Source organism: Coregonus clupeaformis, unplaced genomic scaffold, assembly GCF_020615455.1.
Source record: "Coregonus clupeaformis isolate EN_2021a unplaced genomic scaffold, ASM2061545v1 scaf0233, whole genome shotgun sequence".
Classification (NCBI taxonomy): domain Eukaryota; kingdom Metazoa; phylum Chordata; class Actinopteri; order Salmoniformes; family Salmonidae; genus Coregonus; species Coregonus clupeaformis.
This window is the reverse complement of record NW_025533688.1, coordinates 480,001-505,000: the sequence shown is the minus strand read 5'-3', so window position 1 is coordinate 505,000 and position 25,000 is coordinate 480,001. Positions and strand designations below refer to the sequence as shown.

The 25,000-nt window shown below is 45.1% G+C and overlaps 1 protein-coding gene and 1 non-coding gene across 3 annotated transcripts in view; both read right to left on the bottom strand.

The window, feature by feature from the left end:
- The window catches only part of htt (huntingtin), a gene marked incomplete at its 3' end in the record, with an annotated part of 83,119 nt that overhangs the window by 19,634 nt on the left and 38,485 nt on the right, over positions 1–25,000 (bottom strand). For both annotated transcript variants that reach the window (XM_045214314.1, XM_045214315.1), the window contains 18 exon segments: positions 619–735; positions 1,101–1,237; positions 2,961–3,109; positions 3,471–3,526; positions 4,092–4,253; positions 6,571–6,649; positions 6,755–6,978; positions 9,031–9,108; positions 10,790–10,900; positions 11,414–11,541; positions 11,796–11,922; positions 14,054–14,259; positions 14,937–15,094; positions 15,214–15,359; positions 15,900–16,020; positions 19,331–19,477; positions 20,522–20,622; positions 21,056–21,119. In XM_045214314.1, coding sequence (XP_045070249.1) covers positions 619–735; positions 1,101–1,237; positions 2,961–3,109; positions 3,471–3,526; positions 4,092–4,253; positions 6,571–6,649; positions 6,755–6,978; positions 9,031–9,108; positions 10,790–10,900; positions 11,414–11,541; positions 11,796–11,922; positions 14,054–14,259; positions 14,937–15,094; positions 15,214–15,359; positions 15,900–16,020; positions 19,331–19,477; positions 20,522–20,622; positions 21,056–21,119 — 2,311 coding nt within the window.
- On the bottom strand, positions 7,682–7,814 carry LOC121562088. The gene has a single exon (XR_005999401.1). It is a non-coding gene; the product is annotated as a small Cajal body-specific RNA 14 (non-coding RNA).

Genomic DNA, 25,000 nt, shown 5'->3' with positions numbered 1-25,000 from the left:
TGTGTTACTGCCTCAGGAAGACACTAGAGGTTGACATCACCTCAGGTCCTGTGTTACTGCCTCAGTTACACACTAGAGGTTGACGTCACCTCAGGTCCTGTGTTACTGCCTCAGTTAGACACTAGAGGTTGACATCACCTCAGGTCCTGTGTTACTGCCTCAGTTAGACACTAGAGGTTGACATCACCTCAGGTCCTGTGTTACTGCCTCAGTTAGACACTAGAGGTTGACATCACCTCAGGTCCTGTGTTACTGCCTCAGTTAGACACTAGAGGTTGACATCACCTCAGGTCCTGTGTTACTGCAGTTAGACACTAGAGGTTGACATCACCTCAGGTCCTGTGTTACTGCCTCAGTTAGACACTAGAGGTTGACATCACCTCAGGTCCTGTGTTACTGCCTCAGTTAGACACTAGAGGTTGACATCACCTCAGGTCCTGTGTTACTGCCTCAGTTAGACACTAGAGGTTGACATCACCTCAGGTCCTGTGTTACAACCTCAGGAACGGGAGTTAAATTCTAAAGTCAAGTTTGCGACGGGTTCAACAGTCCACAGGAACGGGCAGTACAGGAATAATTTTAAATAAGTTTACAAGCTCTCTCTCACTGGGTACGTACCTGTTGTTTTCCTATCATGGGCAGTATGATGTCAGCTATCTGTCTGGACAGTCTCTTCCACTTGTCCTCGTTCTCCTTGTGACACTGCTGGAGGACCAGGATGAACATCTCCAGCACCTAAACACAGACACACAGGGGTCAAATGTCACACAGGTCAAAACGTTAGGCTTCTAATGGTTGCATGGTTCAAACATTCAAAGGTTCCAAAGCGCCAAGGTTCCAAAGCGCCAAGGTTCCAAAGCGCCAAGGTTCCAAAGCGCCAAGGTTGCAAAACGCCAAGGTTCCAAACCGCCAAGGTTCCAAACCGCCAAGGTTCCAAAGCGCCAAGGTTCCAAAGCGCCAAGGTTCCAAAGCGCCAAGGTTCCAAAGCGCCAAGGTTCCAAAGCGCCAAGGTTCCAAAGCGCCAAGGTTCCAAAGCGCCAAGGTTCCAAAGCACCAAGGTTCCAAAGCACCAAGGTTCCATGTTTCCAAAGTGTGTGTACCTGGTGGTATTGTATGAGTCTCAGCAGCATGGAGACCACCACCTCTTTCTGGGTGTCCAGTTCCTTCCCAGCATCAGCCTTGTTGGAGCCTCTCAGAACAAACAGGTCATGGACTATAGGCTGCAGGGCTGGGATGGCTGTATGGGGAGAAATAAAGACCCATTTAGACAAGAAGATGGAGGAGAAATAAAGACATTTAGACAAGAAGATGGAGGAGAAATAAAGACATTTAGACAAGAAGATGGAGGAGAAATAAAGACATTTAGACAAGAAGATGGAGGAGAAATAAAGACATTTAGACAAGAAGATGGAGGAGAAATAAAGACATTTAGACAAGAAGATGGAGGAGAAATAAAGACATTTAGACAAGAAGATGGAGGAGAAATAAAGACATTTAGACAAGAAGATGGAGGAGAAATAAAGACATTTAGACAAGAAGATGGAGGAGAAATAAAGACCCATTTAGACAAGAAGATGGAGGAGAAATAAAGACATTTAGACCAGAAGATGGGGAGAAATAAAGACATTTAGACAAGAAGATGGAGGAGAAATAAAGACATTTAGACAAGAAGATGGAGGAGAAATAAAGACATTTAGACAAGAAGATGGAGGAGAAATAAAGACATTTAGACAAGAAGATGGAGGAGAAATAAAGACATTTAGACAAGAAGATGGAGGAGAAATAAAGACATTTAGACAAGAAGATGGAGGAGAAATAAAGACCCATTTAGACAAGAAGATGGAGGAGAAATAAAGACATTTAGACCAGAAGATGGGGAGAAATAAAGACATTTAGACAAGAAGATGGGGAGAAATAAAGACATTTAGACCAGAAGATGGAGGAGAAATAAAGACATTTAGAAAAGAAGATGGAGGAGAAATAAAGACATTTAGACAAGAAGATGGAGGAGAAATAAAGACATACATCATCATCAACCACCAGTGAGTCCTGGATCCGATATTATTCATGGGAATGTGGACAGCGTATAGGCTTTGTGTGTGCGTGCGCATGACACGTGTGTGTGTGTGTTCCTACCATGTGTGTGTGTGTGCTCCTACCACGTGTGTGTGTGCTCCTACCATGTGTGTGTGTGCTCCTACCATGTGTGTGTGTGCTCCTACCATGTGTGTGTGTGCTCCTACCACGTGTGTGTGTGCTCCTACCATGTGTGTGTGTGCTCCTACCATGTGTGTGTGTGCTCCTACCATGTGTGTGTGTGTTCCTACCATGTGTGTGTTTGACACGTGTGTGTGTGTGTTCCTACCATGTGTGTGTGTTCCTACCATGTGTGTGTGTGCTCCTACCATGTGTGTGTGTGCTCCTACCATGTGTGTGTGTGCTCCTACCATGTGTGTGTGTGCTCCTACCACGTGTGTGTTTGACACGTGTGTGTGTGCTCCTACCATGTGTGTGTTTGACACGTGTGTGTGTGCTCCTACCATGTGTGTGTGTGCTCCTACCACGTGTGTGTGTGCTCCTACCATGTGTGTGTGTGCTCCTACCATGTGTGTGTGTGCTCCTACCACGTGTGTGTGTGCTCCTACCACGTGTGTGTGTGCTCCTACCATGTGTGTGTGTGCTCCTACCATGTGTGTGTGTGCTCCTACCATGTGTGTGTGTGATCCTACCATGTGTGTGTGTGCTCCTACCATGTGTGTGTGTGCTCCTACCATGTGTGTGTGTGCTCCTACCATGTGTGTGTGTGCTCCTACCATGTGTGTGTGTGCTCCTACCATGTGTGTGTGTGCTCCTACCACGTGTGTGTGTGCTCCTACCATGTGTGTGTGTGCTCCTACCATGTGTGTGTGTGCTCCTACCATGTGTGTGTGTGCTCCTACCATGTGTGTGTGTGCTCCTACCATGTGTGACAGCCTTCCTGCCACTAGCCATGATGCCATCACAGAGCTGAATGATCTTTGGGATGCTGATGATCTGTTTGGAGTGGTACCGCTCGTACGACAACAGAACCAGGAAGAAGAATATGTTGGGGACGATCGCCTCCGAATCTCTGGAGACAGAGAGAGACAGACAGACAGAGAGAGAGAGACAGAGCGAGACAGAGACAGAGACAGAGAGAGAGAGAGAGAGAGAGAGAGAGACAGAGACAGAGACAGAGACAGAGACAGAGACAGAGACAGAGAGACAGAGAGACAGAGAGAGAGAGAGGGACAGAGAGAGAGAGAGAGACAGAGACAGAGGAGACAGAGACAGACGAGACAGAGAGAGAGAGAGAGAGAGAGAGAGAGAGAGGGAGGGAGGACATCAGACAACATGTTCAATTTAAAGTTTAGAAATAAGAAAAGCCATTTTGGGTGCTTGGTCAAAAGGTGATGAAAAGTGGTGCAATGTGAAACAGAACAAGGTCTTACCTGAACTGTCCCACCTCAATGTACTCAAACTGCTTCAATACAAAGCCTATGAACACCTGAAACAGAGAGACCAGGTTACAATCAAACTGTGTGTCTGTGTCTCTGTATGCAACTGTGAGCGTGTGTCTATAAGTGTGTGTGTGTGTGTGTGTGTGTGTGTGTGTGTGTGTGTGTGTGTGTGTGGCGTGCGTGTGCGTGTGTATACGTGTCTATAAGGCTGCGTTCACACAGGCAGACCAATTGTGATCTTTTTTCCACTAATTGGTAGAAATCTTGACCAATCACATCTGATCTTTTCACATCAGATCTTTTTCAGAGCTAATCTGATTGGTCAAAAGATAAATTAGTGGGGGGAAAAAAAAGATCACAATTAGTCTGCCTGTGTAAACGCAGTGTGTAAGTGTGTTTGTTAAGAGCGTCTGCTATATAATAATAATATGCCATTTAGCAGACGCTTTTATCCAAAGCCACTTACAGTCATGCGCGCATACATTTTTACGTATGGTTGGTCCCGGGGATCGAACCCACTACCCTGGCGTTACAAGCGCCGTGCTCTACCAATTGAGCTACAGAGGACCACCAAATGACTAAAATGTAAAATGTAAAAGTTTGTGTTCTAACCTGGTCTGAGTCCAGCAGACAGTAGTTTACTCGTAGCTGTACTAGCTGTGCCAGCAGGTCCAGGACCTGTCTCTGCAGCGCCACAGAGGTGGAGGTGGTGTACTGCTTCAGAGCCTTGATCACCAGAGGCTCAAACAGACGGATGTGGTTGTGGATCGCATTCTGGAAGACAATCGATCGATAACTCAGTTAAATCAGTTAAATCGATGAATCAATCAGTCCCATTAAAAGTTACAAACAGATGGATGTGGTTTTGAATCGCATTCTGGAAGACAATCGATCGTTAACTCAATTAAATCAGTTAATCGATTAATCAATCAGTCCATTAAAGTTACAAACAGACAGATGTGGTTTTGGATCACATTCTGGGAGACAATCTATCAATTAATCAGTCAATCGATTAATCAATCAGTCCATTAAAAGTTACAAACAGACGGATGTGGCTGTGGATCGCATTCTGCAAAACAATCAATCAATAAATTAATAAATGAATTGGTCAGTCAATCAACCAATCGATATTTTAAAGTTACAAACAGATGGATGTGGTTGTGGATCACATTCTGGAAGACATATCAATAAATCAGTCAGTCAATCAATGGATCAATAAAGAACACTTGAGGTGATTACAAGAACATGTTACTTTGAAAAATACATGGAATAAATTAAAGTTGCACTTCTCCCCGATTGCAGTAAACTGTACTGCCACCTGCTGGTAATGAGTCATCTAAATCTAACTGCTCTTAGAGTCACCATGAGTTATCTAACTGCTCTTAGTTACCATGAGTTATCTAACTGCTCTTAGTCACCATGAGTTATCTAACTGCTCTTAGTCACCATGAGTTATCTAACTGCTCTTAGAGTCACCATGAGATATCTAACTGCTCTTAGAGTCACCATGAGTTATCTAACTGCTCTTAGAGTCACCATGAGTTATCTAACTGCTCTTAGAGTCACCATGAGTTATCTAACTGCTCTTAGAGTCACCATGAGTTATCTAACTGCTCTTAGAGTCACCATGAGTTATCTAACTGCTCTTAGAGTCACCATGAGTTATCTAACTGCTCTTAGAGTCACCATGAGATATCTAACTGCTCTTAGTCACCATGAGTTATCTAACTGCTCTTAGAGTCACCATGAGATATCTAACTGCTCTTAGAGTCACCATGAGTTATCTAACTGCTCTTAGAGTCACCATGAGTTATCTAACTGCTCTTAGAGTCACCATGAGTTATCTAACTGCTCTTAGAGTCACCATGAGTTATCTAACTGCTCTTAGTCACCATGAGTTATCTAACTGCTCTTAGTCACCATGAGTTATCTAACTGCTCTTAGCCACCATGAGTTATCTAACTGCTCTTAGTCACCATGAGTTATCTAACTGCTCTTAGAGTCACCATAAGTTATCTAACTGCTCTTAGTCACCATGAGTTATCTAACTGCTCTTAGAGTCACCATGAGTTATCTAACTGCTCTTAGTCACCATGAGTTATCTAACTGCTCTTAGAGTCACCATGAGTTATCTAACTGCTCTTAGTCACCATGAGTTATCTAACTGCTCTTAGAGTCACCATGAGTTATCTAACTGCTCTTAGTCACCATGAGTTATCTAACTGCTCTTAGAGTCACCATGAGATATCTAACTGCTCTTAGAGTCACCATGAGTTATCTAACTGCTCTTAGTCACCATGAGTTATCTAACTGCTCTTAGTCACCATGAGTTATCTAACTGCTCTTAGAGTCACCATGAGTTATCTAACTGCTCTTAGTCACCATGAGTTATCTAACTGCTCTTAGTCACCATGAGTTATCTAACTGCTCTTAGAGTCACCATGAGTTATCTAACTGCTCTTAGAGTCACCATGAGTTATCTAACTGCTCTTAGTCACCATGAGTTATCTAACTGCTCTTAGAGTCACCATGAGTTATCTAACTGCTCTTAGAGTCACCATGAGATATCTAACTGCTCTTAGAGTCACCATGAGTTATCTAACTGCTCTTAGTCACCATGAGATATCTAACTGCTCTTAGAGTCACCATGAGTTATCTAACTGCTCTTAGAGTCACCATGAGTTATCTAACTGCTCTTAGAGTCACCATGAGTTATCTAACTGCTCTTAGAGTCACCATGAGATATCTAACTGCTCTTAGTCACCATGAGTTATCTAACTGCTCTTAGAGTCACCATGAGATATCTAACTGCTCTTAGAGTCACCATGAGTTATCTAACTGCTCTTAGAGTCACCATGAGTTATCTAACTAATCTTAGTCACCATGAGTTATCTAACTGCTCTTAGTCACCATGAGTTATCTAACTGCTCTTAGTCACCATGAGTTATCTAACTGCTCTTAGTCACCATGGCACGTCAACCATATGCTGCACATTGAAATAGCAGTAATGTATTAGCGCTAAGCTGTAGTGTGTGTGTGTGTGTGTGTGTGTGTGTGTGTGTGTGTTGTGTGTGTGTGTGTGTGTGTGTACCTTGTCTCCTCTCTGTTTGGTCACGTTGGTGATACTGGACCTCAGCTGGTTGGACACCTTCTGCATGACATCAAACCACCTGATGGGGACAGATACAGGGAGGGTAGAGAGTGTGTGTGTGTGTGTGTGTGTGTGTGTGTGTGTGTGTGTGTGTGTGTGTGTGTGTGTGTGTGTGTGTACCCACCCTGACGCGTCCTGCTCCTGTTCAGCCTGCACCATGTTCCTGAGGCTAGCGTCGGCCAGGGCCTGGGTGAAGTGTGTGTAGGGAGCCATGAAGCAGTAATGGTAGAGGCCAGGTCTCAGGCTGGACGAGCCCAGACGAAGAGCCTTCCCCTGGGATCGACTAGGCCCGCCCTGGGCCCCCTCGTACTGGGAGGCTAGGTTGGTACCAAACAACGTCTTCAACAACTGGGGGGAGAGAAGACAGGGGGGGGAACGGTTGAAATATGGTTGTAATGTTCCGCTAACTTCCCCATAATTCCCTGTTTTCCAGAAACCAGAGGGAATAATCCGAACATTTTGGGAAAGTAACCAACATTTAGTAACCCTAGGGTGGAAGGATATTATCATCACACACACACACACACACTCCAAACGACCCTGTCTTATCCCTTAAAGCACACACTGACCTCTCTCTCTCTCACACACACACACACTCCAAACTACCCTGTCTTATCCCTTAAAGCACACACTGACCTCTCTCTCTCACACACACACACACACACACTCCAAACTACCCTGTCTTATCCCTTAAAGCACACACTGACCCCTCTCTCTCTCACACACACACACACACACACTCCAAACTACCCTGTCTTATCCCTTAAAGCACACACTGACCTCTCTCTCTCTCACACACACACACACACTCCAAACTACCCTGTCTTATCCCTTAAAGCACACACTGACCCCTCTCTCTCACACACACACACACACACACACACTCCAAACTACCCTGTCTTATCCCTTAAAGCACACACTGACCTCTCTCTCTCTCACACACACACACACACTCCAAACTACCCTGTCTTATCCCTTAAAGCACACACTGACCTCTCTCTCTCACACACACACAGTCTCTTCAGACACCCAGTCTTCTGAACAGTGGTGTTTTGTATGGAACCATCGCACAGGGATCCCGATATCTCTCAGGCCCTGTCGGCAGGTCCCAGTCTCACTGTGTGGTGAGTCTTATAAACTACAGTACACTGACCAGTACTGCAGTTATTACACTGACCACCACCACACCGTCCAGTACAGACCAGTAGTACTGTAGTTAGTCCACTGACCACCACCACCACACCGTCCAGTACAGACCAGTAGTACTGTAGTTAGTCCACTGACCACCACCACCACACCGTCCAGTACAGACCAGTAGTACTGTAGTTAGTCCACTGACCACCACCACCACACCGTCCAGTACAGACCAGTAGTACTGTAGTTAGTCCACTGACCACCACCACACACCGTACAGTACAGACCAGTAGTACTGTAGTTAGTCCACTGACCACCACCACACACCGTACAGTACAGACCAGTAGTACTGTAGTTAGTCCACTGACCACCACCACACACCGTACAGTACAGACCAGTAGTACTGTAGTTAGTCCACTGACCACCACCACACACCGTACAGTACAGACCAGTAGTACTGTAGTTAGTCCACTGACCACCACCGCACACCGTACAGTACAGACCAGTAGTACTGTAGTTAGTCCACTGACCACCACCACACACCGTACAGTACAGACCAGTAGTACTGTAGTTAGTCCACTGACCACCACCACACACCGTACAGTACAGACCAGTAGTACTGTAGTTAGTCCACTGACCACCACCACACACCGTACAGTACAGACCAGTAGTACTGTAGTTAGTCCACTGACCACCACCACACACCGTACAGTACAGACCAGTAGTACTGTAGTTAGTCCACTGACCACCACCACACACCGTACAGTACAGACCAGTAGTACTGTAGTTAGTCCACTGACCACCACCACCACACCGTACAGTACAGACCAGTAGTACTGTAGTTAGTCCACTGACCACCACCACACACCGTCCAGTACAGACCAGTAGTACTGTAGTTAGTCCACTGACCACCACCACCACACCGTACAGTACAGACCAGTAGTACTGTAGTTAGTCCACTGACCACCACCACACACCGTCCAGTACAGACCAGTAGTACTGTAGTTAGTCCACTGACCACCACCACCACACCGTACAGTACAGACCAGTAGTACTGTAGTTAGTCCACTGACCACCACCACCACACCGTCCAGTACAGACCAGTAGTACTGTAGTTAGTCCACTGACCACCACCACCACACCGTCCAGTACAGACCAGTAGTACTGTAGTTAGTCCACTGACCACCACCACCACACCGTACAGCACAGACCTGTTGTACTGTAGTTAGTCCACTGACCACCACCACCACACCGTACAGCACAGACCTGTTGTACACAGACAGTAGCCATCAGAGGTTCTCTGGAGAAGCAGGCCTTCAGGTAGCTGAGGATCTCTTCCACACACTGATGGATCAGACAACAACAGTAATCAATACATCATTATACTACAACTATTAACTAACTAGTATCTAATCAATACATCATTATACTACAACTATTAACTAACTAGTATCTAATCAATACATCATTATACTACAACTATTAACTAACTAGTATCTAATCAATACATCATTATACTACAACTATTAACTAACTAGTATCTAATCAATACATCATTATACTACTACTATTAACTAACTAGTATCTAATCAATACATCATTATACTACTACTATTAACTAACTAGTATCTAATCAATACATCATTATACTACAACTATTAACTAACTAGTATCTAATCAATACATCATTATACTACTACTATTAACTAACTAGTATCTAATCAACACATCATTATACTACAACTATTAACTAACTAGTATCTAATCAATACATCATTATACTACAACTATTAACTAACTAGTATCTAATCAATACATCATTATACTACTACTATTAACTAACTAGTATCTAATCAATACATCATTATACTACAACTATTAACTAACTAGTATCTAATCAATACATCATTATACTACTACTATTAACGAACTAGTATTTAATCAATACATCATTATACTACAACTATTAACTAACTAATAAATGTGTTAGAACACTCTAACACATTTATTAACATAAAGAGTGTTCTAACACATTTATTAACATAAAGAGTGTTCTAACACATTTATTAACATAAAATAACACTCTTTATGTTAATAAACGTGTTAGAACACTCTTTATGTTAATAAATGTGTTAGAACACTCAACACAGTTAACATAAAGAGTGTTCTAACACGTTTATTAACATAAAGAGTGTTCTAACACGTTTATTAACATAAAGAGTGTTCTAACACGTTTATTAACATAAAGAGTGTTCTAACACGTTTATTAACATAAAGAGTGTTCTAACACGTTTATTAACATAAAGAGTGTTCTAACATGTTTATTAACATAGAGTGTTCTAACACGTTTATTAACATAAAGAGTGTTCTAACACGTTTATTAACATAAAGAGTGTTCTAACACGTTTATTAACATAAAGAGTGTTCTAACACGTTTATTAACATAAAGAGTGTTCTAACACGTTTATTAACATAGTGTTCTAACACGTTTATTAACATAGTGTTCTAACACGTTTATTAACATAAAGAGTGTTCTAACACGTTTATTAACATAGTGTTCTAACACGTTTATTAACATAGTGTTCTAACACGTTTATTAACATAGTGTTCTAACACGTTTATTAACATAAAGTGTTCTAACACGTTTATTAACATAGTGTTCTAACACGTTTATTAACACAGTGTTCTAACACGTTTATTAACATAGTGTTCTAACACGTTTATTAACATAGTGTTCTAACACGTTTATTAACATAAAGAGTGTTCTAACACGTTATTAACAAAAAGAGTGTTCTAACACGTTTATTAACATGAATAAGAGTGTTCTAACACGTTTATTAACATGAATAAGAGTGTTCTAACACGTTTATTAACATGAATAAGAGTGTTCTAACACGTTTATTAACATGAATAAGAGTGTTCTAACACGTTTATTAACATGAATAAGAGTGTTCTAACACGTTTATTAACATGAATAAGAGTGTTCTAACACGTTTCTAAAAAGGTGTATTACGGTTGCTCTGACCTTCCCGATGTCGTGCAGCGTGGCCATCTCTAGCAGCTGAGACAGGACGTCCAGTGCAGAGCGCAGAAACCCTCCAAACTTCTCATTGGTGCTGTGGAGGTCCAACGTCACCTAGAAAACACACAACAAACATCAACAAGTAACACACAAAAAAAAAACATTGACAAGTACATAAGTAAACAAGTGTAGAAGTGAACAATTGCATCAGAACTAATGTTGGCCATATCAGTTCTAACCTGTACCACTAAACATCATCTGAGATCTAAGAAGCATCAGAACTAATGTCGGCCATTTTACACATCAAAACATCCAGGTTGACTATTCTGAAAAGACTGGAACTCCAAAAGATTCAAATGTGTGGCAAGGTAGTTGATGACTAGGAGTGTGTGTGTGTGCGCGTGTGTGTGTGTGTGTGTGTGTGTGTGTGTGTGTGTGTGTGTGTGTGTGTGTGTGTGTCTGTGTCTATGTGTGTGTGTGTGTGTGTGTGTGTCTGTGTCTATGTGTGTGTGTGTGTGTGTGTGTGTGTGTGTGTGTGTGTGTGTGTGTGTGTGTCTGTGTGTGTGTGTGTGTGTGTGTGTGTGTGTGTGTGTGTGTGTGTGCGTGCGTGTGCGTGTGTGTGCGTACCTTATAGTTGGTGTGTGTAGCTTTGAGGACGTCGTACAGTTTGAGGTAGGTAGGCAGATGATAGAAGCTTCCCAGGGTCGTGGACTTGTTGATATTAGTGGTGGACCCCGTGCTGTCCGCTGGTCTGCCTGCTCACAAGGTCAGAAAGGAAGGCGATAGGTTAAAAGGCCATGAAGAGGGATGTGATCTTTGTGAATTTAAGTGCGGGGTATCTATTCCTCCCATGATTTTGCTGTTTGAAACCTTACGCACCTTTGACTGAAATCGTTAATTAATTAAGGACTAAGAAACGGACTAAAACTAAGTTAAAAAGAGCCCATTGTTTCCATGAATTGAAGTCAGTGTGTACATGCAAAATAAGTAAGGAAGTGTACTACCGTACCAGTGTTAGTCTCACTGCCTTTCTTAGGGCTCATAGGAGCGGTGCTGGGCTCTGCTACCTCCTTCTCCTTGCCTTTCCTTCTGATGGGGCTGAGAGAGGGAGCGTTGGCTAGGGAGGGCAGGGTGGCCTGGGGGACAGAGAGAACAACACTGAGAGAGGGAGCGTTGGCTAGGGAGGGCAGGGTGGCCTGGGGGACAGAGAGAACAACACAGAGAGGGAGCGTTGGCTAGGGAGGGCAGGGTGGCCTGGGGGACAGAGAGAACAACACTGAGAGAGGGAGCGTTGGCTAGGGAGGGCAGGGTGGCCTGGGGGGACAGAGAAGACAACACTGAGAGAGGGAGCGTTGGCTAGGGAGGGCAGGGTGACCTGGGGATATCAGTACATAGAAGACAACATCGTCTGTCTGCAAAACACAAGTCAAGCACCTTCACCTTGATACTCCCAATATGATATTGGGAAATATCTTGATTAAGTACAGTGCATTTGGAAAGTATCCAGACCCCTTGACTTTTTCCACATTTTGTTAAGTTACAGCCTTATTCTAAAATGGATTAAATACATTTTTCTCCTCATCAATCTACACATAACACCCCATAATGACAAAGCAAAAACAGGTTTTTAGAAATATTTGCAAAAGTATATATATATAAATAAATAAAATAATACATAAGTATTCAGACCCTTTGTTATGAGACTCGAAATTGAGCTCAGGTGCATCCTGTTTCCATTGATCATCCTTGAGATGTTTCTACAACTTGATTGGAGTCCACCTGTGGTAAATTCAATTGATTGGACATGATTTGGAAAGGCACACATCTGTCTATATAAGGTCCCACAGTTGACAGTGCATGTCAGAGCAAAAACCAAGCCATGAGGTCGAAGGAATTGTCCGCAGAGCTCAGAGACAGGATTGTGTCGAGGCACAGATCTGGAAAGGGTACCAAAGAATTTCTGCAGCATTGAAGGTCCCCAAGATGACAGTGGCCTCCATCATTCTTAAATGGAAGAAGTTTGGAACCACCAAGTCTCTTCCTAGAACTGGCCGCCCGGCCAAACTGAGTAACCGGGGAAGAAGGGCCTTGGTCAGGGAGTTCCTCTGTGGAGATGGGAGAACCTTCCAGAAGGACAACCATCTCTGCAGCACTCCACCAATCAGGCCTTTATGGTAGAGTGGCCAGACGGAAGCCACTCCTCCGTAAAAGGCACATGACAGCCCGCTTGGAGTTTGCCAAAAGGCACCTAAAGGACTCTCAGACCATGAGAAACAAGATTCTCTGGTCTGATGAAACCTAGATTGAACTATTTGGCCTGAATGCCAAGCGTCACGTCTGGAGGAAACCTGGCACCATCCCTACGGTGAAGCATGGTGGTGGCAGAATCATGCTGTGGGGATGTTTTTCAGCGGCAGGGACTGGGAGACTAGTCAGGATCGAGGCAAAGATGAACGGAGCAAAGTACAGAGCGATCCTTGATGAAAACCTGCTCCAGAGCGCTCAGGACCTCAGACTGGGACGAAGGTTCACCTTCCAACAGGACAACGACCCTAAGCACACAGCCAAGACAACGCAGAAGTGGCTTTGGGACAAGTCTCTGAATGTCCTTGAGTGGCCCATTCAGAGCCCGGACTTGAACCCGATCAAACATCTCTGGAGAGACCTAAAAACAGCTGTGCAGCGACTCTCCCCATCCAACCTGACAGAGCATGAGAGGATCTGCAGAGAAGAATGGGAGAAACTCCCCAAATACAGGTGTGCCAAGCTTGTAGCATCATACCCAAGAAGGCTCAAGGCTGTAAATCGCTGAGATATTTCAGTTTTTTGTTTTTAATAAATGCAAACATTTCTAAGAACCTGTTTTTGCTTTGTCATTATGGGGTATTGTGTGTAAAATTGATGAGGGAAAAAAAAAAATGTTTTATCGACAAGGCTGTAACGTAACAAAATGTGGAAAAAGTCAAGGGGTCTGAATACTTTCTGAATGAACTGTAGCTTCAATGACTCAAGAAGCTGATTATCTCTCCAAATGTAAAGCAATCAGCTGGGAAATCTGTTTTAACATTATACAATGACCAGCTGCAGTATTCCAACCGGTATAAAAGTCTAGTTCCACCCAACCTAATGGTTATTTGGGGAAAACTGTGTGAATGTTGGTTACCTTGACGGCAGAAGTCTAACAACACCCAGAAAAGTTTTTTAAATTCCGCTGTGAATTATCCCTTTGCATCTCTGACTTAACATCGTTTACAGACATACACACACCTTGAGGGCGGGTCCTGGCAGCGCATCGTCCAGCACGTGGGCACAGATGTTGAGTATCTTGAGGATGTGAGAGAAGAGCTGCTCCACAAGGACCACTAGGGGGCGCTCCCCCACCGCTGCCCAGGGCTCCTCCGCTTTACTGGGGGCTGGCCCGCCCTCCTCCTCCCCCCCCGCCCAGGGACTACGCATACACTTTGGGGCTGCCGCTGGGAGAACGTTTAAGAGGTTAATGTTGGGAAACGCGACAGCTGAATGTTGTATAAATGTTACTTGGGCTGCATATACAGTCAGTTGTGTACTACCATGGGACAGGTATGTTACCAGCTACCACGTTCCCCCGGACACTGCTGGGTTAATGTTATGTTAAGGTTGTAATTATGTCGTAATAACGTTGTAATAACGTTTCGACGGGTTTGTAAAGGTGTGCTAACGTTCTGTAAAGATTGTACCGATTGTTGTACTAATGTTTTATAAAGATTGCAATAACGGAGGACAGTTAAACATTGCAATAACATCAAGCAGGTGTTTCCAGGAGTGCTAACGTTCTGTAAACATTGCAATAACATCAAGCAGGTGTTTCCAGGAGTGCTAACATTCTGTAAACATTGTAAAAACATCAAGCAGGTGTATCCAGGAGTGCTAACGTTCTGTAAACATTGTAAAAACATCAAGCAGGTGTATCCAGGTGTATCCAGGAGTGCTAACGTTCTGTAAACATTGTAAAAACATCAAGCAGGTGTATCCAGGAGTGCTAACGTTCTGTAAACATTGTAAAAACATCAAGCAGGTGTATCCAGGAGTGCTAACGTTCTGTAAACATTGTAAAAACATCAAGCAGGTGTATCCAGGTGTCGTGTCCAGGTGTGTTGTGCCAGGTACGTACCAGCGAGCAGGTTCCCGGCCAGCAGCAGAGCGTCCTGGTGAGCAGAGAGGTCCAGAGGGAACCATGCAGAGGACAGTAGAGACAACACCATGTTAGCCATCCCTACTGTTAGAGTCCTCTTCCCTTCCTCTAACGGACCTGAGCCGGGCTGGGAGAGGCTGGGAGAGAGAGAGAAATATTACATACAAACCCCAAACTGAGGGGTGTGGGTGTGTGTGTGTGTGTGTGTGTGTGTGTGTGTGTGTGTGTGTGTGTGTGTGTGTGTGTGTGCGTGTACCTGTGTGAGCGTGCCCGGGAGCGGTTGAGGTTGGAACGGTTGGGGTGTGTGACGGTGGAGCTGACGTAGCCACAGTGCCAGCCCGTACTCCAGGTGCATGCTGGGAAGGTGGTGGTCAGGAGATGCAGTGCCTCACAGCAGCCAAACTACACGGGAAAAAAACCCCAGATTGATAATTCCACGAATGAACTACAGAGAACGTAACATTTTCCTAAATGATACAATCAGGTATTTCGGGGTTGTCATGGATGGATGGACGTCTTTCCTACAGAGGATGATGACACCAAGGATACTCACTGTGAGGACTCTAGACGTGGAGGAGGTGAGAGCGTGTGTGTGTGTGTGTGTGTGTGTGTGTGTGTGTGTGTGTGTACTCACAGTGAGGGCCCTAGACGTGGAGGAGGTGAGAGCGTGTGTGTGTGTGTGTGTGTGTGTGTGTGTACTCACAGTGAGGGCCCTAGACGTGGAGGAGGTGAGAGCGTGTGTGTGTGTGTGTGTGTGTGTGTGAGTGTACTCACAGTGAGGGCCCTAGACGTGGAGGAGGTGAGAGCGTGTGTGTGTGTGTGTGTGTGTGTGTGTGTGTGTGTGTACTCACAGTGAGGGCCCTAGACGTGGAGGAGGTGAGAGCGTGTGTGTGTGTGTGTGTGTGTGTGTGTGTGTGTGTGTGTGTGTGTGTGTGTACTCACAGTGAGGGCCCTAGACGTGGAGGAGGTGAGAGCGTGGGACACAGCAGAGACGACTCTTGACAAGTTATTCTCCACAGTGACGTCTGATACTCCCTGAGACAGGTTATAACCACGATACGTCCTGACATAGAGAGAGAGAGAGAGAAAAGGAGATGTAGGGTGCTCCTCTGATTTAAATTTTAAAATTTTAGTCATTTAGCAGACGCTCTTATCCAGAGCCACTTACAGTTAGTGAGTGCATACATTATTTTTTATTTTTTTCATACTGGCCCCCCGTTGGAATCGAACCCACAACACTGGCGTTGCAAACGCCATGCTCTACCAACTGAGCTACATCCCTGCCGGCCATTCCCTCCCCTACCCTGGACGACGCTGGGCCAATTGTGCGCCGCCCCCATGGGTCTCCCGGTTGCGGCCGGCTACGACAGAGCCTGGATTCGAACCAGGATCTCTAGTGGCACAGCTAGCACTGCGATGCAGCGCCTTAGACCACTGCGCCACTCGGGAGGATTTCAGAGCGTCTGGTTCCAGAGTGCCAGAGCTCAGAATAAGTGATGAATTTGTGAACGTCCTAAACTCTCGTTGTGATGCCAGGAGTCAGTCAACAGACTAAAAGACTGTAATAAAGTGTTGCTGCTAACACAGTAGCAGTCAGTAACCCTGGAGATGACAACCCTCTGCCAGCTCTGTTAGGGTCTGGAGATGACAACCTTCTGACAGCTCTGTTAGGGTCTGGAGATGACAACCCTCTACCAGCTCTGTTAGGGTCTGGAGATGACAACCCTCTACCAGCTCTGTTAGGGTCTGGAGATGACAACCCTCTACCAGCTCTGTTAGGGTGTGGAGATGACAACCCTCTACCAGCTCTGTTAGGGTCTGGAGATGACAACCCTCTACCAGCTCTGTTAGGGTCTGGAGATGACAACCCTCTACCAGCTCTGTTAGGGTCTGGAGATGACAACCCTCTACCAGCTCTGTTAGGGTCTGGAGATGACAACCCTCTACCAGCTCTGTTAGGGTCTGGAGATGACAACCCTCTCCCAGCTCTGTTAGGGTCTGGAGATGACAACCCTCTACCAGCTCTGTTAGGGTCTGGAGATGACAACCCTCTCCCAGCTCTGTTAGGGTCTGGAGATGACAACCCTCTACCAGCTCTGTTAGGGTCTGGAGATGACAACCCTCTACCAGCTCTGTTAGGGCCTGGAGATGACAACCCTCTCCCAGCTCTGTTAGGGTCTGGAGATGACAACCCTCTGACAGCTCTGTTAGGGCCTGGAGATGACAACCCTCTACCAGCTCTGTTAGGGTCTGGAGATGACAACCCTCTCCCAGCTCTGTTAGGGTCTGGAGATGACAACCCTCTACCAGCTCTGTTAGGGTCTGGAGATGACAACCCTCTCCCAGCTCTGTTAGGGTGTGGAGATGACAACCCTCTACCAGCTCTGTTAGGGTCTGGAGATGACAACCCTCTACCAGCTCTGTTAGGGTCTGGAGATGACAACCCTCTACCAGCTCTGTTAGGGTCTGGAGATGACAACCCTCTGACAGCTCTGTTAGGGTCTGGAGATGACAACCCTCTGACAGCTCTGTTAGGGTCTGGAGATGACAACCCTCTGACAGCTCTGTTAGGGTCTGGAGATGACAACCCTCTCCCAGCTCTGTTAGGGTCTGGAGATGACAACCCTCTACCAGCTCTGTTAGGGTCTGGAGATGACAACCCTCTACCAGCTCTGTTAGGGTCTGGAGATGACAACCCTCTACCAGCTCTGTTAGGGTCTGGAGATGACAACCCTCTCCCAGCTCTGTTAGGGTCTGGAGATGACAACCCTCTGACAGCTCTGTTAGGGTCTGGAGATGACAACCCTCTACCAGCTCTGTTAGGGTCTGGAGATGACAACCCTCTACCAGCTCTGTTAGGGTCTGGAGATGACAACCCTCTACCAGCTCTGTTAGGGTCTGGAGATGACAACCCTCTACCAGCTCTGTTAGGGCCTGGAGATGACAACCCTCTGACACCTCTGTTAGGGTCTGGAGATGACAACCCTCTACCAGCTCTGTTAGGGTCTGGAGATGACAACTCTCTACCAGCTCTGTTAGGGTCTGGAGATGACAACTCTCTAACAGCTCTGTTAGGGTCTGGAGATGACAACCCTCTCCCAGCTCTGTTAGGGTCTGGAGATGACAACCCTCTACCAGCTCTGTTAGGGTCTGGAGATGACAACCCTCTACCAGCTCTGTTAGGGTCTGGAGATGACAACCCTCTACCAGCTCTGTTAGGGTCTGGAGATGACAACCCTCTCCCAGCTCTGTTAGGGTCTGGAGATGACAACCCTCTCCCAGCTCTGTTAGGGTCTGGAGATGACAACCCTCTACCAGCTCTGTTAGGGTCTGGAGATGACAACCCTCTACCAGCTCTGTTAGGGTCTGGAGATGACAACCCTCTACCAGCCTAACCAGCTCTGCTGGGGCCTGTAAAATGGTCAGAGTGAGGTGTTCTCTCATTTATGTCTGGAAGTAGCTAGCAAGCTAGCCAACGTTAGCTAGGGTGCATGACTGCCGTTGTGAGGTCAGAACGCTCGGCCCTACTCCTCGGCCAGAGCGTCCAGTGTGCGCTCTGAATGCTCCAAGAGCGAAACGCTCTGAATTTACAAACAGCCCAGAGTGCTCTCTGACACTCTAGAGTGAATTTACAAACGCACTTGTGTGTGTGTGGTGTGTGTGTGTGTGTGTGTGGTGTGTGTGGTGTGTGTGTGTGTGTGGTGTGTGTGTGTGTGTGGTGTGTGGTGTGTGGTGTGTGTGTGTGTGTGTATGTGTGTGTGTGTGTGTGTGTGTATGTGTGTGTGTGTGTGTGTGTGTGGTGTGTGTGGTGTGTGTGTGTGGTGTGTGTGTGGTGTGTGTGTGGTGTGTGTGTGTGTGTGTGTGTGTGTGTGTGTGTGTGTGTGTGTGTGTGTGTGTGTGTGTGTGTGGTGTGTGTGTGTGTGTGTGTGGTGTGTGTGTGGTGTGTGTGTGGTGTGTGTGTGTGTGGTGTGTGTGTGGTGTGTGGTGTGTGGTGTGTGTGTGTGGTGTGTGTGTGTGTGGTGTGTGTGGTGTGTGTGTGTGTGTGGTGTGTGGTGTGTGGGTGTGTGTGTGTAGGTGTGTGTGTGTGTGTAGGTGTGTGTGTGTGTGTGTGTGTGTGTGTGTGTAGGTGTGTGTGTGTGTGTAGGTGTGTGGTGTGTGTGTGTGTGTGTGTGGTGTGTGTGGTGTGTGTGTGTGTGTGTGTGGTGTGTGTGTGTGTGTGTGTGTGTGTGTGTGTGTGTGTGTGTGTGTGTGTGTGTGTGTGTGTGTGTGTGTGTAGGTGTGTGTGTGTGTGTGTGTGTAGGTGTGTGTGTGTGTGTAGGTGTGTGGTGTGTGTGTGTGTGTGTGTGTGTGTGTGTGTGTAGGTGTGTGTATACCTGGTGATGGTAGAGACAGTAAAGTGTGAAGGTGGTAGTGTCTCGTGCATCAGTAGCTGTAGATAGACAGAGCTCTGGTCCCTGGCTATAGCCACCACTGGATCAGCCTGGCCCTGGTCACACTCATAGAACAACCTGCTGACTAGTCTGGGAGGGAGGGGGGAGGGTTGGGTCGGAGGAGAGGAGGGAGGGGGAGGGTTGGAGGAGAGGGAGGGAGGGTTGGGTTGGAGGAGAGGAGGGAGGGGGAGGGTTGGAGGAGAGGGAGGGAGGGTTGGGTTGGAGGAGAGGGAGGGGGGTTGGGTTGGAGGAAAGGAGGGAGGGGGGGAGAGTTGAAAGAGAGGGAGAGAGTTGAAGGAGAGGAGGGAGGGTTTGGTTGGAGGAAAGGAGGGAGGGGGGGAGAGTTGAAGGAAAGGAGGGAGGGGGAGAGTTGAAGGAAAGGAGGGAGGGGGGAGAGTTGAAAGAGAGGGAGAGAGTTGAAGGAGAGGAGGGAGGGTTGGGTTGGAGGAAAGGAGGGAGGGGGGAGAGTTGAAGGAAAGGAGGGAGGGGGGAGAGTTGAAGGAAAGGAGGGAGGGGGGAGAGTTGAAAGAGAGGAGAGAGGGGGAGAGTTGAAGGAAAGGAGGGAGGGAGGGTTGGGTTGAAGTAGAGGAGGGAGGGTTGAAGGAAAGGAGGGAAGGGGGGAGAGTTGAAGGAGAGGAGGGAGGGTTGGGTTGAAGTAGAGGAGGGAGGGTTGAAGGAGAGGGAGGGAAGGGGGGAGAGTTGAAGGAGAGGAGGGAGGGTTGGGTTGAAGGAGGGAGGGAAAGTAAAGGAGGGGTTAGATGCTTTCAATCACACACACTGTCTCACATATATACACACACTGTCTCACATATACACACTCTGTCTCACATATACACACACTGTCTCACATATACACACACTGTCTCACATATACACACACTGTCTCACATATATACACACACTGTCTCACATATATACACACACTGTCTCACATATACACACTGTCTCACATATATACACACACTGTCTCACATATATACACACACTGTCTCACATATACACACACTGTCTCACATATACACACACTCTGTCTCACATATACACACACTCTGTCACACATATACACACACACACACTGTCACACACACACTGTCACACACACAGTCCTACCCATGCATGCCCCCACACCCCTACCTGCTGACAGTGGCAGCGGCTATGTGTCGTACTCGAGGATCGTCGTCTCCCAACAGATGGATCACAACGTCATTCAACACTCTCTCCTGTAACCTTAGCAACTAGAGAGAGAGAGAGAGACAGAGAGAGAGAGAGAGAGAGGCAGAGAGAGGGAGAGAGGGAGAGAGAGAGAGAGAGAGAGAGAGAGAGAGAGAGAGAGAGAGAGAGAGAGAGAGAGAGACAGAGAGAGAGGAGAGAGAGACAGAGAGAGAGGAGAGAGAGACAGAGAGAGAGAGAGAGAGACAGAGAGAGAGAGAGGCAGAGAGAGGGAGAGAGAGAGAGAGAGAGAGAGAGAGAGAGAGAGAGAGAGAGAGAGAGAGAGAGAGAGAGAGAGAGAGAGAGAGAGAGAGAGAGAGAGAGAGAGAGCTAGTTGTTATATTGAGCTTATGGCAAATGAGGGAGAAAGAGAGAGAGAGAGACAGAGCGTGGTGGATGTCAAGTGAATAGAGAGGTCGATGAAGGAGGGAGGGAGGAAGGAATATTGGAAGGTCTTACCCCAGTGTAGTGATGCTCTCCTTTGTGTAAACTCTCTGTTCTCTTCTCCAGGAAGTTCACCAACCTGGAAACACCAAGGTAACAATCTAATGATCCACACATTCAACCATCCAGTAATTCTACAAATGGACTTTATAAAGCTTATCAGGATCAGGTCCAGTATTCATAAAGCTTATCAGGATCAGGTCCAGTATTCATAAAGCTTATCAGGATCAGGTCCAGAATTCATAAAGCTTATCAGGATCAGGTCCAGTATTCATAAAGCTTATCAGGATCAGGTCCAGTATTCATAAAGCTTATCAGGATCAGGTCCAGTATTCATAAAGCTTATCAGGATCAGGTCCAGTATTCATAAAGCTTATCAGGATCAGGTCCAGAATTCATAAAGCTTATCAGGATCAGGTCCAGTATTCATAAAGCTTATCAGGATCAGGTCCAGTATTCATAAAGCTTATCAGGATCAGGTCCAGAATTCATAAAGCTTATCAGGATCAGGTCCAGTATTCATAAAGCTTATCAGGATCAGGTCCAGTATTCATAAAGCTTATCAGGATCAGGTCCAGTATTCATAAAGCTTATCAGGATCAGGTCCAGTATTCATAAAGCTTATCAGGATCAGGTCCAGAATTCATAAAGCTTATCAGGATCAGGTCCAGTATTCATAAAGCTTATCAGGATCAGGTCCAGTATTCATAAAGCTTATCAGGATCAGGTCCAGAATTCATAAAGCTTATCAGGATCAGGTCCAGTATTCATAAAGCTTATCAGGATCAGGTCCAGTATTCATAAAGCTTATCAGGATCAGGTCCAGTATTCATAAAGCTTATCAGGATCAGGTCCAGTATTCATAAAGCTTATCAGGATCAGGTCCAGTATTCATAAAGCTTATCAGGATCAGGTCCAGTATTCATAAAGCTTATCAGGATCAGGTCCAGTATTCATAAAGCTTATCAGGATCAGGTCCAGTATTCATAAAGCTTATCAGGATCAGGTCCAGAATTCATAAAGCTTATCAGGATCAGGTCCAGTATTCATAAAGCTTATCAGGATCAGGTCCAGTATTCATAAAGCTTATCAGGATCAGGTCCAGTATTCATAAAGCTTATCAGGATCAGGTCCAGTATTCATAAAGCTTATCAGGATCAGGTCCAGTATTCATAAAGCTTATCAGGATCAGGTCCAGTATTCATAAAGCTTATCAGGATCAGGTCCAGTATTCATAAAGCTTATCAGGATCAGGTCCAGTATTCATAAAGCTTATCAGGATCAGGTCCAGAATTCATAAAGCTTATCAGGATCAGGTCCAGTATTCATAAAGCTTATCAGGATCAGGTCCAGTATTCATAAAGCTTATCAGGATCAGGTCCAGTATTCATAAAGCTTATCAGGATCAGGTCCAGTATTCATAAAGCTTATCAGGATCAGGTCCAGTATTCATAAAGCTTATCAGGATCAGGTCCAGAATTCATAAAGCTTATCAGGATCAGGTCCAGTATTCATAAAGCTTATCAGGATCAGGTCCAGTATTCATAAAGCTTATCAGGATCAGGTCCAGTATTCATAAAGCTTATCAGGATCAGGTCCAGTATTCATAAAGCTTATCAGGATCAGGTCCAGTATTCATAAAGCTTATCAGGATCAGGTCCAGTATTCATAAAGCTTATCAGGATCAGGTCCAGTATTCATAAAGCTTATCAGGATCAGGTCCAGTATTCATAAAGCTTATCAGGATCAGGTCCAGTATTCATAAAGCTTATCAGGATCAGGTCCAGTATTCATAAAGCTTATCAGGATCAGGTCCAGTATTCATAAAGCTTATCAGGATCAGGTCCAGTATTCATAAAGCTTATCAGGATCAGGTCCAGTATTCATAAAGCTTATCAGGATCAGGTCCAGTATTCATAAAGCTTATCAGGATCAGGTCCAGTATTCATAAAGCTTATCAGGATCAGGTCCAGTATTCATAAAGCTTATCAGGATCAGGTCCAGTATTCATAAAGCTTATCAGGATCAGGTCCAGTATTCATAAAGCTTATCAGGATCAGGTCCAGTATTCATAAAGCTTATCAGGATCAGGTCCAGTATTCATAAAGCTTATCAGGATCAGGTCCAGTATTCATAAAGCTTATCAGGATCAGGTCCAGAATTCATAAAGCTTATCAGGATCAGGTCCAGAATTCATAAAGCTTATCAGGATCAGGTCCAGAATTCATAAAGCTTATCAGGATCAGGTCCAGAATTCATAAAGCTTATCAGGATCAGGTCCAGTATTCATAAAGCTTATCAGGATCAGGTCCAGTATTCATAAAGCTTATCAGGATCAGGTCCAGAATTCATAAAGCTTATCAGGATCAGGTCCAGTATTCATAAAGCTTATCAGGATCAGGTCCAGTATTCATAAAGCTTATCAGGATCAGGTCCAGAATTCATAAAGCTTATCAGGATCAGGTCCAGTATTCATAAAGCTTATCAGGATCAGGTCCAGTATTCATAAAGCTTATCAGGATCAGGTCCAGTATTCATAAAGCTTATCAGGATCAGGTCCAGTATTCATAAAGCTTATCAGGATCAGGTCCAGAATTCATAAAGCTTATCAGGATCAGGTACAGTATTCATAAAGCTTATCAGGATCAGGTCCAGTATTCATAAAGCTTATCAGGATCAGGTCCAGTATTCATAAAGCTTATCAGGATCAGGTCCAGTATTCATAAAGCTTATCAGGATCAGGTCCAGTATTCATAAAGCTTATCAGGATCAGGTCCAGTATTCATAAAGCTTATCAGGATCAGGTCCAGTATTCATAAAGCTTATCAGGATCAGGTCCAGTATTCATAAAGCTTATCAGGATCAGGTCCAGTATTCATAAAGCTTATCAGGATCAGGTCCAGTATTCATAAAGCTTATCAGGATCAGGTCCAGTATTCATAAAGCTTATCAGGATCAGGTCCAGTATTCATAAAGCTTATCAGGATCAGGTCCAGTATTCATAAAGCTTATCAGGATCAGGTCCAGTATTCATAAAGCTTATCAGGATCAGGTCCAGTATTCATAAAGCTTATCAGGATCAGGTCCAGTATTCATAAAGCTTATCAGGATCAGGTCCAGTATTCATAAAGCTTATCAGGATCAGGTCCAGTATTCATAAAGCTTATCAGGATCAGGTCCAGTATTCATAAAGCTTATCAGGATCAGGTCCAGTATTCATAAAGCTTATCGGGATCAGGTCCAGTATTCATAAAGCTTATCAGGATCAGGTCCAGTATTCATAAAGCTTATCAGGATCAGGTCCAGTATTCATAAAGCTTATCAGGATCAGGTCCAGTATTCATAAAGCTTATCAGGATCAGGTCCAGTATTCATAAAGCTTATCAGGATCAGGTCCAGTATTCATAAAGCTTATCAGGATCAGGTCCAGTATTCATAAAGCTTATCAGGATCAGGTCCAGTATTCATAAAGCTTATCAGGATCAGGTCCAGTATTCATAAAGCTTATCAGGATCAGGTCCAGTATTCATAAAGCTTATCAGGATCAGGTCCAGTATTCATAAAGCTTATCAGGATCAGGTCCAGTATTCATAAAGCTTATCAGGATCAGGTCCAGTATTCATAAAGCTTATCAGGATCAGGTCCAGTATTCATAAAGCTTATCAGGATCAGGTCCAGTATTCATAAAGCTTATCAGGATCAGGTCCAGTATTCATAAAGCTTATCAGGATCAGGTCCAGTATTCATAAAGCTTATCAGGATCAGGTCCAGTATTCATAAAGCTTATCAGGATCAGGTCCAGTATTCATAAAGCTTATCAGGATCAGGTCCAGTATTCATAAAGCTTATCAGGATCAGGTCCAGTATTCATAAAGCTTATCAGGATCAGGTCCAGTATTCATAAAGCTTATCAGGATCAGGTCCAGTATTCATAAAGCTTATCAGGATCAGGTCCAGTAT